This window comes from Oncorhynchus mykiss, chromosome 4 (genome assembly GCF_013265735.2).
Source record: "Oncorhynchus mykiss isolate Arlee chromosome 4, USDA_OmykA_1.1, whole genome shotgun sequence".
NCBI lineage: Eukaryota > Metazoa > Chordata > Actinopteri > Salmoniformes > Salmonidae > Oncorhynchus > Oncorhynchus mykiss.
The window spans coordinates 29,556,589-29,570,081 of record NC_048568.1 but is presented as its reverse complement, the minus strand read 5'-3'; the positions used below and the strand labels follow the sequence as shown (position 1 = coordinate 29,570,081).

Sequence of the window (13,493 nt, the reverse complement as noted above, 5' to 3'; positions counted from 1 at the left end):
ATCAGGAAGGCTGTTTACAGCAGGCCTCCAGAACACCAGGGGTCACTGAGATCAGGGAGGCTGTCTACACCAGGGGTCACTGAGATCAGGGAGGCTGTCTACACCAGGGGTCACTGATATCAGGGAGGCTGTCTACACCAGGCCTCCAGAACACCAGGGGTCACTGAGATCAGGGAGGGTGTCTACACCAGGGGTCACTGAGGCTGTCTACACCAGGGGTCATTGAGATCAGGAAGGCTGTCTACACCAGGCCTCCAGAACACCAGGGGTCACTGAGATCAGGGAGGCTGTCTACACCAGGGGTCATTGAGATCAGGGAGGCTGTCTACACCAGGCCTCCAGAACACCAGGGGTCACTGAGATCAGGAAGACTGTCTACACTATGGATTATTGAGATCAGGGAGGCTGTCTACACCAGGCCTCCAGCACACCAGGGGTCACTGAGATCAGGGAGGCTGTCTACACTAGGCCTCCAGAACACAAGGGATTATTGAGATCGGGGAGGCTGTCTATACCAGGCCTCCAGAACACCAAGGGTCACTGAGATCAGGGAGGCTGTCTACACTAGGCCTCCAGAACACCAGGGGTCACTGAGATCAGGGAGGCTGTCTATAACAGGCCTCCAGAACACCAGGGGTCACTGAGATCAGGGAGGCTATCTACACTAGGCCTCCAGAACACCAGGGGTCACTGAGATCAGGGAGGCTGTCTATACCAGGCCTCCAGAACACCAGGGGTCACTGAGATCAGGGAGGCTGTCTACACTAGGCCTCCAGAACACCAGGGGTCATTGAGATCAGGAAGGCTGTCTACTCCAGGCCTCCAGAACACCAGGGGTCACTGAGATCAGGGAGGCTGTCTACACCAGGGCTCACTGAGTTCAGGGAGGCTGTCTATACCAGGGGTCATTGAGATCAGGAAGGTTGTTTACAGCAGGCCTCCAGAACACCAGGGGTCACTGAGATCAGGGAGGCTGTCTACACCAGGGGTCACTGAGATCAGGAAGACTGTCTACACTAGGGATTATTGAGATCAGGGAGGATGTCTACACCAGGCCTCCAGAACACCAGGGAACAATGAGATCAGGGAGGCTGTCTATACCAGGCCTCCAGAACACCAGGGGTCATTGAGATCAGGGAGGCTGTCTACACTAGGCCTCCAGAACACCAGGGGTCACTGAGATCAGGGAGGCTGTCTACACCAGGGCTCACTGAGTTCAGGGAGGCTGTCTATACCAGGGGTCACTGAGATCAGGGAGGCTGTCTACACCAGGCATCCAGAACACCAGGGGTCATTGAGATCAGGGAGGCTGTCTACACCAGGGGTCACTGAGATCAGGGAGGCTGTCTACACCAGAGGTCACTGAGATCAGGGAGGCTGTCTACACCAGGCCTCCAGAACACCAGGGGTCATTGAGATCAGGGAGGCTGTCTACACTAGGCCTCCAGAACACCAGGGGTCACTGAGATCAGGGAGGCTGTCTACACCAGGGCTCACTGAGTTCAGGGAGGCTGTCTATACCAGGGGTCACTGAGATCAGGGAGGCTGTCTACACCAGGCATCCAGAACACCAGGGGTCATTGAGATCAGGGAGGCTGTCTACACCAGGGGTCACTGAGATCAGGGAGGCTGTCTACACCAGAGGTCACTGAGATCAGGGAGGCTGTCTACACCAGGCCTCCAGAACACCAGGGGTCACTGAGATCAGGGAGGCTGTCTAAACCAGGGGTCATTGAGATCAGGAAGGCTGTCTACACCAGGGGTCACTGAGATCAGGGAGGCTGTCTACACCAGAGGTCACTGAGATCAGGGAGGCTGTCTACACCAGGCCTCCAGAACACCAGGGGTCACTGAGATCAGGGAGGCTGTCTAAACCAGGGATCATTGAGACCAGGAAGGCTGTCTACACCAGGCCTCCAGAACACCAGGGGTCACTGAGATCAGGGAAGCTGTCTACACCAGGGGTCACTGAGATCAGGGAGGCTGTCTACTCCAGGCCTCCAGAACACCAGGGGTCACTGAGATCAGGGAGGCTGTCTACACCAGGCCTCCAGAACACCAGGGGTCACTGAGATCAGGGAGGCTGTCTACACTAGGCCTCCAGAACACCATGGGTCACTGAGATCAGGGAGGCTGTCTACACCAGGCCCCCAGAACACCAGGGGTCACTGAGGCTGTCTACACCAGGGGTCATTGAGATCAGGAAGGCTGTCTACTCCAGGCCTCCAGAACACTAGGGGTCACTGAGATCAGGGAGGCTGTCTACACTAGGCCTCCAGAACACCAGGGGTCACTGAGATCAGGAAGGCTGTCTACTCCAGGCCTCCAGAACACCAGGGGTCACTGAGATCAGGGAGGCTGTCTACACCAGGGCTCACTGAGTTCAGGGAGGTTGTCTATATACCAGGGGTCCCTTAGATCAGGGAGGCTGTCTACACCATGGGTCACTGAGATCAGGGAGGCTGTCTACACCAGGCCCCCAGAACACCAGGGGTCACTGAGATCTGCGAGGCTGTCTACACCAGGGGTCACTGAGGCTGTCTACACCAGGGGTCATTGAGATCAGGAAGGCTGTCTACTCCAGGCCTCCAGAACACCAGGGGTCACTGAGATCAGGGAGGCTGTCTACACTAGGCCTCCAGAACACCAGGGGTCACTGAGATCAGGAAGGCTGTCTACTCCAGGCCTCCAGAACACTAGGGGTCACTGAGATCAGGGAGGCTGTCTACACCAGGGCTCACTGAGTTCAGGGAGGCTGTCTATACCAGGGGTCATTGAGATCAGGAAGGCTGTTTACAGCAGGCCTCCAGAACACCAGGGGTCACTGAGATCAGGGAGGCTGTCTACACCAGGGGTCACTGAGATCAGGGAGGCTGTCTACACCAGGGGTCACTGATATCAGGGAGGCTGTCTACACCAGGCCTCCAGAACACCAGGGGTCATTGAGATCAGGGAGGCTGTCTACACCAGGGGTCACTGAGATCAGGGAGGCTGTCTACACCAGAGGTCACTGAGAAAAGGGAGTCTGTCTACACCAGGCCTCCAGAACACCAGGGGTCACTGAGATCAGGGAGGCTGTCTACACCAGGGGTCACTGAGATCAGGGAGGCTGTCTACACCAGGGGTCATTGAGATCAGGAAGGCTGTCTACACCAGGCCTCCAGAACACCAGGGGTCACTGAGATCAGGGAAGCTGTCTACACCAGGGGTCAGTGAGATCAGGGAGGCTGTCTACTCCAGGCCTCCAGAACACCAGGGGTCACTGAGATCAGGGAGGCTGTCTACACCAGGCCTCCAGAACACCAGGGGTCACTGAGATCAGGGAGGCTGTCTACACTAGGCCTCCAGAACACCAGGGGTCACTGAGATCACGGAGGCTGTCTACACCAGGCCTCCAGAATACCAGGGGTCATTGAGATCAGGGAGGCTGTCTACACCAGGGGTCACTTAGATCAGGGAGGCTGTCTACACCATGGGTCACTGAGATCAGGGAGGCTGTCTACACCAGGCCCCCAGCACACCAGGGGTCACTGAGATCAGCGAGGCTGTCTACACCAGGGGTCACTGAGGCTGTCTACACCAGGGGTCATTGAGATCAGGAAGGCTGTCTACACCAGGCCTCCAGAACACCAGGGGTCACTGAGATCAGGGAGGCTGTCTACACTAGGCCTCCAGAACACCAGGGGTCACTGAGATCAGGAAGGCTGTCTACTCCAGGCCTCCAGAACACCAGGGGTCACTGAGATCAGGGAGGCTGTCTACACCAGGGCTCACTGAGTTCAGGGAGGCTGTCTATACCAGGGGTCATTGAGATCAGGAAGGCTGTTTACAGCAGGCCTCCAGAACACCAGGGGTCACTGAGATCAGGGAGGCTGTCTACACCAGGGGTCACTGAGATCAGGGAGGCTGTCTACACCAGGGGTCACTGAGATCAGGAAGGCTGTCTATACCAGGCCTCCAGAACACCAGGGGTCACTGAGATCAGGAAGGCTGTCTACACCAGGCCTCCAGAACACCAGGGGTCACTGAGATCAGGAAGGGGGCCTCATTTGTCAATTGTGCGCAAATGTCTTACTAAATTCAGGCTTACGTTGAGATTCTAGGATTCGCATGCGGCAGAAATGATTGTGATTAAACAAACTGTCGCACGCAACATATAGGCATGTTTTCATTGATAAGGCTGAGCCATATTATATTTGTGCAGTGGTTAAGGAGCGCTACAACCCATCCACCTTTTATGCTTACAAAAACACCCTCATTTGCTGTAGGCCATGATTTGGAAATGCTGGAACTGGGCCATGTCTGTTTCTATAAGAAAGCGGAATATCAAATTTGATCACATTTCTGCACAGGTGTGGGCAGAATGTTTTCATCTTTTTCAGCTACTTTTTTAAACTAAAAATGCATGCCGTCTATAGCGAGTGCAAAACACTGCCAGCGCATTCTGTAAGATTGATTGATTGTCTATTGAACGATTTAAGAGTAAATGCTGCCTACAGCCCGCAATTCTCTGCAAAAGATGAATTGTTGTTCAATATTTTGTCTATCAATGCATGATTGTCTTTCTATCTCCTTAAACATGTTATTATGTCCAGCTCCTATTGCACAGTAATACTGTAGGCTACCCATACTGACATAGGCTACAAGTCTATTTACCAGTCATGTCAGAAAAGGAGAGACACGCCCTGAAATATGACATTGATTTAGGTCTATGTAATAAAAACAAAATAATTTTGTTTGGTGACATGATGCTATGCGATCTACTAATTAATGGCAAATGCATCTGTTTAATCATTCAAATTTTTATTAGCCTACCATTATTATAATTCCCGGGATTCAAACACCTCCATTTCCACCAAAATAACAATATTTGCTTCCAATACAGTTGATCAACCACTAGAAGTTGAGCGTGCGCATGGTCTAAGATTTGCGCAGAGATACGCACCTTTGATAAATGAGGCCCCAGGCCTCCAGAACATCAGGGAGCAGACGTGAGGAATAGTGAGTGGTAAGGTGAGGTGCTGTGAAGCTCAGGCCCAATTCCAAATCAACCCAGACACCCTAAACACGATACTGAAACCTAATCCCTACACCCCGGCCTACTCCATCACCACTTGTATTGATGGAAGAGGTTTGATTAGGTGTAACCAATATGGCTATTACCATATACCTTACAGCACAGCTATCTAATCCTCTTAGAGCTCATCTCAGGGGACCTGCTCTTTGGCAGTTCAGTCAGTGGTATATTGCCACTTCATACAAGCTTAAACGAAATGGCACTTCAACAGTCTGTCGCATGTTTCCTTTTCATCATAGTGTGTGTGAATTGTGTGAATGTGTGTGAGAGAGGTAGTGAGTGTGTGTGTGTCTGTGTGTTTGTATAAGCATTAACACGCACTACAGAAGAGAGGGTGTCTATCCCTTGACATCATGGCATCTGCTAAGCAAACAAACACACACTGTTAATTTGATCTCTGCCGCAGTCACCTCAGGCGGTGTGTGTGTGGACCTCTGAGATTTTCCCATACGCAGTGTGTGACGTGTTTCTGTGATTTTAGTTGTGCGTGCGGCCTGTGTGCGCATGCGTGTGTGTGCATGCGTGTGTGTTTATTAGTCAGATATAAAGAACAGAACTGGAAGAATGGGCCCTAGGGAGAACTATTCAATGACTCATTTTAATTAAAAGAGGAGAGTGAAGATGGGGAAAAACAAAGTTAACACACTGCTACTGAAATGACTGGGAAGAGAGGACTACTGTTACTGTAATGACTGGGAAGAGAGGACTACTATTACTGTAATGACTGGGAAGAGAGGACTCCACTGTTACTGTAATGACTGGGAAGAGAGGACTCCACTGTTACTGTAATGACTGGGAAGAAAGGACTCCACTGTTACTGTAATGACTGGGAAGAGAGGACTCCACTGTTACTGTAATGACTGGGAAGAGAGGACTCTACTACTACTGTAATGACTGAGTAGAGAGGACTCCACTGTTACTGTAATGACTGGGAAGAGAGGACTACTGTTACTGTAATGACTGGGAAGAGAGGACTCCACTGTTACTGTAATGACTGGGAAGAGAGGACTCTACTGTTACTGTAATAACTGGCTAGAGAGGACTCCACTGTTACTGTAATGACTGAGTAGAGAGGACTCCACTGTTACTGTAATGACTGGGAAGAGAGGACTCCACTGTTACTGTAATGACTGGGAAGAGAGGACTCCACTGTTACTGTAATGACTGGGAAGAGAGGACTCTACTACTACTGTAATGACTGAGTAGAGAGGACTCCACTGTTACTGTAATGACTGGGAAGAGAAAACTCCATTGTTACTGTAATGCCTGGGAAGAGAAGACTCCACTGTTACTGTAATGACTGGGAAGAAAGGACTCCACTGTTACTGTAATGACTGGGAAGAGAGGACTACTGTTACTGTAATGACTGGGAAGAGAGGACCCCACTGTTACTGTAATGACTGGGAAGAGAGGACTCCACTGTTACTGTAATGACTGGGAAGAAAGGACTCCACTGTTACTGTAATGACTGGGAAGAGAGGACTCCACTGTTACTGTAATGACTGGGAAGAGAGGACTCCACTGTTACTGTAATGACTGGGAAGAGAAAACTCCATTGTTACTGTAATGCCTGGGAAGAGAAGACTCCACTGTTACTGTAATGACTGAGTAGAGAGGACTCCACTGTTACTGTAATGACTGGGAAGAGAAGACTACTGTTACTGTAATGACTGGGAAGAGAGGACTCCACTGTTACTGTAATGACTGGGAAGAGAGGACTACTGTTACTGTAATGACTGGGAAGAGAGGACTCCACTGTTACTGTAATGACTGGGAAGAGAGGACTCCACTGTTACTGTAATGACTGGGAAGAGAGGACTCTACTACTACTGTAATGACTGGGAAGAGAGGACTCCACTGTTACTGTAATGACTGGGAAGAGAGGACTACTGTTACTGTAATGACTGGGAAGAGAGGACTCCACTGTTACTGTAATGACTGGGAAGAGAGGACTCCACTGTTACTGTAATGACTGGGAAGAGAGGACTACTGTTACTGTAATGACTGGGAAGAGAGGACTCCACTGTTACTGTAATGACTGGGAAGAGAGGACTCCACTGTTACTGTAATGACTGGGAAGAGAGGACTACTGTTACTGTAATGACTGGGAAGAGAAGACTACTGTTACTGTAATGACTGGGAAGAGAGGACTCCACTGTTACTGTAATGACTGGGAAGAGAGGACTCCACTGTTACTGTAATGACTGGGAAGAGAGGACTCCACTGTTACTGTAATGACTGGGAAGAGAGGACTACTGTTACTGTAATGACTGGGAAGAGAGGACTACTGTTACTGTAATGACTGGGAAGAGAGGAATCCACTGTTACTGTAATGACTGGGAAGAGAGGACTACTGTTACTGTAATGACTGGGAAGAGAGGACTCCACTGTTACTGTAATGACTGGGAAGAGAGGACTACTGTTACTGTAATGACTGGGAAGAGAGGACTACTGTTACTGTAATGACTGGGAAGAGAGGACTCCACTGTTACTGTAATGACTGGGAAGAGAGGACTACTGTTACTGTAATGACTGGGAAGAGAGGACTCCACTGTTACTGTAATGACTGGGAAGAGAGGACTACTGTTACTGTAATGACTGGGAAGAGAGGACTCCACTGTTACTGTAATGACTGGGAAGAGAGGACTCCACTGTTACTGTAATGACTGGGAAGAGAGGACTCCACTGTTACTGTAATGACTGGGAAGAGATGACTCCACTGTTACTGTAATGACTGGGAAGAAAGGACTCCACTGTTACTGTAATGACTGGGAAGAAAGGACTCCACTGTTACTGTAATGACTGGGAAGAGAGGACTCCACTGTTACTGTAATGACTGGGAAGAGAGGACTCCACTGTTACTGTAATGACTGGGAAGAGAGGACTCCACTGTTACTGTAATGACTGGGAAGAGAGGACTCCACTGTTACTGTAATGACTGGGAAGAGATGACTCCACTGTTACTGTAATGACTGGGAAGAGATGACTCCACTGTTACTGTAATGACTGGGAAGAAAGGACTCCACTGTTACTGTAATGACTGAGTAGAGAGGACTCCACTGTTACTGTAATGACTGGGAAGAGAGGACTCCACTGTTACTGTAATGACTGGGAAGAGAGGACTACTGTTACTGTAATGACTGGGAAGAGAGGACTACTGTTACTGTAATGACTGGGAAGAGAGGACTCCACTGTTACTGTAATGACTGGGAAGAGAGGACTCTACTACTACTGTAATGACTGGGAAGAGATGACTACTGTTACTGTAATGACTGGGAAGAGAGGACTACTGTTACTGTAATGACTGGGAAGAGAGGACTCTACTACTACTGTAATGACTGGGAAGAGAGGACTCTACTACTACTGTAATGACTGGGAAGAGAGGACTACTGTTACTGTAATGACTGGGAAGAGAGGACTCCACTGTTACTGTAATGACTGGGAAGAGAGGACTCCACTGTTACTGTAATGACTGGGAAGAGAGGACTACTGTTACTGTAATGACTGGGAAGAAAGGACTACTGTTACTGTAATGACTGGGAAGAGAGGACTCCACTGTTACTGTAATGACTGGGAAAAGAGGACTCCACTGTTACTGTAATGACTGGGAAGAGAGGACTACTGTTACTGTAATGACTGGGAAGAGAGGACTACTGTTACTGTAATGACTGGGAAGAGAGGAATCCACTGTTACTGTAATGACTGGGAAGAGAGGACTACTGTTACTGTAATGACTGGGAAGAGAGGACTCCACTGTTACTGTAATGACTGGGAAGAGAGGACTCCACTGTTACTGTAATGACTGGGAAGAGAGGACTCCACTGTTACTGTAATGACTGGGAAGAGATGACTCCACTGTTACTGTAATGACTGGGAAGAAAGGACTACTGTTACTGTAATGACTGGGAAGAGAGGACTCCACTGTTACTGTAATGACTGAGTAGAGAGGACTCCACTGTTACTGTAATGACTGGGAAGAAAGGACTACTGTTACTGTAATGACTGGGAAGAGAGGAATCCACTGTTACTGTAATGACTGGGAAAAGAGGACTCCACTGTTACTGTAATGACTGGGAAAAGAGGACTCCACTGTTACTGTAATGACTGAGTAGAGAGGATTCCACTGTTACTGTAATGACTGGGAAGAGAGGACTACTGTTACTGTAATGACTGGGCGAACCTGCTGTGATTGAAGAGAGAGTGAGAGAGAAAACATTCTGTGGGTGAACATAGAATGAGAGAGATAACTAGGTGAACATAGAGAGAACAATGAGGTTGGTTTTGAGGATAGACTCTAACAGAGTGACAGGACAGTAAATGTGGACCGACAGACAGAGAGCCCCACTACTCTGATTCACCTGCATTATCCACGACATAATAGATCACCTCCTGACCTGTCGCCATTTTAGGGTTAATATCCACAATTTCAATTCAGGGCATTCAGGCGCCAGCTTCTGTCATGGTGTATGATGACAGCAGTAAGAAATGGGTTCCCATTAAGCCAGGCCAGCAGGGCTTCAGCCGCATCAACATCTACCACAACACTGCCAACAACACCTTCCGCGTGGTGGGAGTCAAACTACAAGACCAGCAGGTAGAGGTACACAGACACACAGACACAGACACAGACACACACACACACACACACACACACACACACACACACACACACACACACACACACACAAACACACACCCCACTTCCCTCACACACAAACCCCACCTCCCTCCCTCACACACTCTCTCTCTCTCACCTCCGTCCTGAGTGCTGAGGACATTGAGAGCGAACAGCATGGCATTGGAGAATGTGGTGGCTTCTTCCTTGCTGGCAAAGTTGAGTCCGTAGACCTGGCGGGCATCACGCCACTGGTGGAAGGTGGGCGTGGCCTGGTTATACTTCAGCCCCTTCACTATGGAGTAGTTGATCACCACCTGGAGGTAAGAGATGGAGCGGAGAGATGGAGAGAGTCAATGGTTACTTTCAAGGCCATTTCAGATCAATGTGTGCGTGTGTGTCTGTATACCTCTACCTGCTGGTCTTGTAGTTTGACTCCCACCACGCGGAAGGTGTTGTTGGCAGTGTTGTGGTAGATGTTGATGCGGCTGAAGCCCTGCTGGCCTGGCTTAATGGGAACCCATTTCTTACTGCTGTCATCATACACCATGACAGAAGCTCGCGCCTGGCAGATACTCTGCTCACTGAAACAGGAAGAGAGAAACTATTAGTTCATCATTTAATCAATCGATTAATCTGTCGGTTGGTCTATCAAGTCGTAACCCTGACCCTGTCATCATACACCATGACAGAGGCTCTCGTCTGGCAGATACTCTGCTCACTGAAACAGGAAGAGAAAAACTAAGTCCATCACTTTAATCAATCAATCAGTTGATCAATATGAACCCTAACCCTTATTGCTGTCATCAGACACCATCACAGAGGCAGAGATACTCAAGAGTCAATTGGGAGGACTTGAACATCAGTTAATCAACCAATGCCACCATTTTGTTTGATTTAAATAGGCTATAACAAAGTAACAGGACCAGGATGAAGCACTGCATACTTGCATTATAAGACCAATCCAGCTGTAATCATGTGACTGATTGAAAAGGCTGTAATCACAAGATGTAAAGGAGTTGGATATTCTAAAGGAGACAACAACCCAACCTTCTTACCTAGTGTAGCATTAATAGCATAAATCAAACCTCATTAGCCATATACAGTGCTAGACCAGAGTCTGCTGCTACTGGTAGAAATATGTGTGTGTGTCCAGTTTGGGCCTGCCTCCTTCCCATCTGACAGTATTCAACACAGCCCACTGAGGCTCTCTCTCTTCAGTGACCTTCACCTCCCCCCTCCTTCCACACAGAGATCACTTTTAGATCATAAGTTTACTATGCCTGTGAGTCTGGGACACGGAGGGAGATGTACAATGTTACTCAAAGAGACAGAGGAGAGACAGAGAGGAGAGTCAGAGGAGAGACAGAGAGGAGAGTCAGAGGAGAGACAGAGAGGAGAGTCAGAGGAGAGACAGAGAGGAGAGTCAGAGGAGAGACAGAGAGGAGAGTCAGAGGAGAGACAGAGAGGAGAGACAGAGGAGAGACAGAGAGGAGAGACAGAGGAGAGAGAGAGAGAGAGAAATAGAGAGAGGAGGGACAGAGACAGAGAGGAGAGAGTGAGGAGAGACAGATAATAGAGAGGAGAGAGAGAGGAGAGACAGAGTCAGAGAGGAGAGACAAAGAGGAGAGACAGAGAGGAGAGTCAGAGGAGAGACGGAGAGGAGAGACAGAGGAGAGACAGAGGAGAGACAGATAATAGAGAGGAGAGAGAGAGGAGAGACAGAGTCAGAGAGGAGAGACAAAGAGGAGAGACAGAGAGGAGAGTCAGAGGAGAGACAGAGGAGAGACAGAGGAGAGACAGATAAGAGAGAGGAGAGAGAGAGGAGAGACAGAGACAGAGAGGAGAGAGAGAGGAGAGACAGAGACAGAGAGGAGAGAGAGAGGAGAGACAGAGGAGAGACAGACAGAGAGGAGAGACAGAGAGGAGAGACAGAGGAGAGACAGAGGAGAGACAGATAAGAGAGAGGAGAGAGAGAGAGGAGAGACAGAGGAGAGACAGAGGAGAGAGAGGGGAGAGACAGAGGAGAGAGAGAGGAGAGACAGACAGAGAGAGAGAGGAGAGACAGGAGAGTCAGAGGAGAGACAGAGAGGAGAGACAGATAAGAGAGAGGAGAGAGAGAGGAGAGACAGAGGCGAGAGAGAGGAGAGACAGAGGAGAGACAGAGGAGAGAGAGAGGAGAGACAGAGGAGAGACAGACAGAGAGGAGAGAGAGAGATGAGAGACAGGAGAGTCAGGTGAGAGACAGAGAGGAGAGACAGAGAGGAGAGACAGAGGAGAGAGAGAGGAGAGACAAGAGAAGCAGAGAAGAGACAGAAGAGAGGCAGATAGGAGAGAGAGATGAGAGAGAGAGGAGAGAGAGAGGAGAGACAGAAGAGAGACAGATAGGAGAGAGAGATGAGAGAGAGAAGAGAGAGAGAGGAGAGACAGAGGAGAGAGAGATGAGAGACAGAAGAGAGACAGAGGAGAGAGAGAGGAGAGACAGAAGAGAGACAGACAGAGAGGAGAGACAGAGGAGAGAGAGAGGAGAGACAGAGAGGAGAGACTGAGAGGAGAGAGGAGAGATAAGAGAAGCAGAGAAGAGACAGAAGAGAGGCAGATAGGAGAGAGAGATGAGAGAGAAAAGGAGTGAGAAAGGGAAATAAAGGGGAGTGGGAGAAGAGATATTGAAAAGTATGGAAGGAGAGGTGAGACGGAGAAAAGGATGGAATGAGTTTAGATACAATGAGAGACAGTGTACAAGAGGGAAAAGGGGTAAGGAAGAGGGATAATGAGGAAGGGGAGGGGGAAAGGGAGGAGGAATGGAGAGAGGAGGAAGGGGAGGGGGAAAGGGAGGAGGAATGGAGAGAGGAGGAAGAGTGAGAGGGGAAAGGGAGGAGGAATGGAGAGAGGAGGAAGAGTGAGAGGGTAAAGGGAGGAGGAATGGAGAGAGGAGGAAGAGTGAGAGGGGAAAGGGAGGAGGAATGGAGAGAGGAGGAAGAGTGAAAGGGGAAAGGGAGGAGGAATGGAGAGAGGAGGAAGAGTGAAAGGGGAAAGGGAGGAGGAATGGAGAGAGGAGGAAGAGTGAGAGGGTAAAGGGAGGAGGAATGGGAAAAGGAGGAAAAGGGGGAGAGGGAGAGTTTTGACATAATAATTTGAATAACAAGAGATAGCCCTATCTGAGCCTCTGATTCATCACCAGGCTAAAATTAGCAGAGCAGCCCTGGGGCAGAAAAGAGAAAGAGCTGCATCAGAGGAGAGAGAGTGGAGGGGAGGGTAGGGGGGCTGAGACCCTAAGAGGCTTAGTGAGTGGAAACAAAGATTGAGAAAGTGAGAGAGATAAAGCCCCTTGAATTGAATTGAGGTTGAGAGAGAGACAGAGAGACAGAGCGATGGGAGGGAGGGGGGCAGGGTGATCACCTGAGATGAAGTGATAGTTATAGCGGGAGATAGAAAGGTAGCGAGCGAACAAGCGCCATTTAAGTGTATAGAAAGTGTCTCTCCTCAGCAGCCATGAGAAATAGGCCAGGAGAGATGTCAGGATATGGTGAGTCACTACCTTAGAGACTGAGAAACAGACTAATGGATAAACATGCTGACTGGGCCATCCTGTCTCTCAAGCTCATCCCACTAGTCCAATTCCAATACATTAGGCCAGGGAATACAGTAAGCCAGGATTCAGGGCTATACAGTCCTTTAGGGCCAAAACACTTCTGCTTCTCAACACCCGATCATGGACTGATTCAGACCTTGGACACCAGGTGAGTGAACTCTTGGGCCAATCAATGTCATTAATTGATCAATTGACTGGCAGGTAGAAAA

General features: G+C 49.4%; 1 protein-coding gene across 7 annotated transcripts in view; it reads right to left on the bottom strand.

The window, feature by feature from the left end:
- LOC110522454 (ena/VASP-like protein) overlaps nucleotides 1-13,493 on the bottom strand; it is a 152,196-nt gene that overhangs the window by 62,290 nt on the left and 76,413 nt on the right. For 5 of the 7 annotated variants that reach the window (XM_021600860.2, XM_021600863.2, XM_021600859.2 and 2 more), the window contains 2 exons: nucleotides 10,102-10,276; nucleotides 9,832-10,009 (listed from right to left, as the gene is read on the bottom strand). In XM_021600860.2, coding sequence (XP_021456535.1) covers nucleotides 9,832-10,009; nucleotides 10,102-10,276 — 353 coding nt within the window. The remainder of the gene's footprint in view (nucleotides 1-9,831; nucleotides 10,010-10,101; nucleotides 10,277-13,493) is intronic. The other 2 variants (XM_021600862.2, XM_021600864.2) reach the window with 1 other exon arrangement.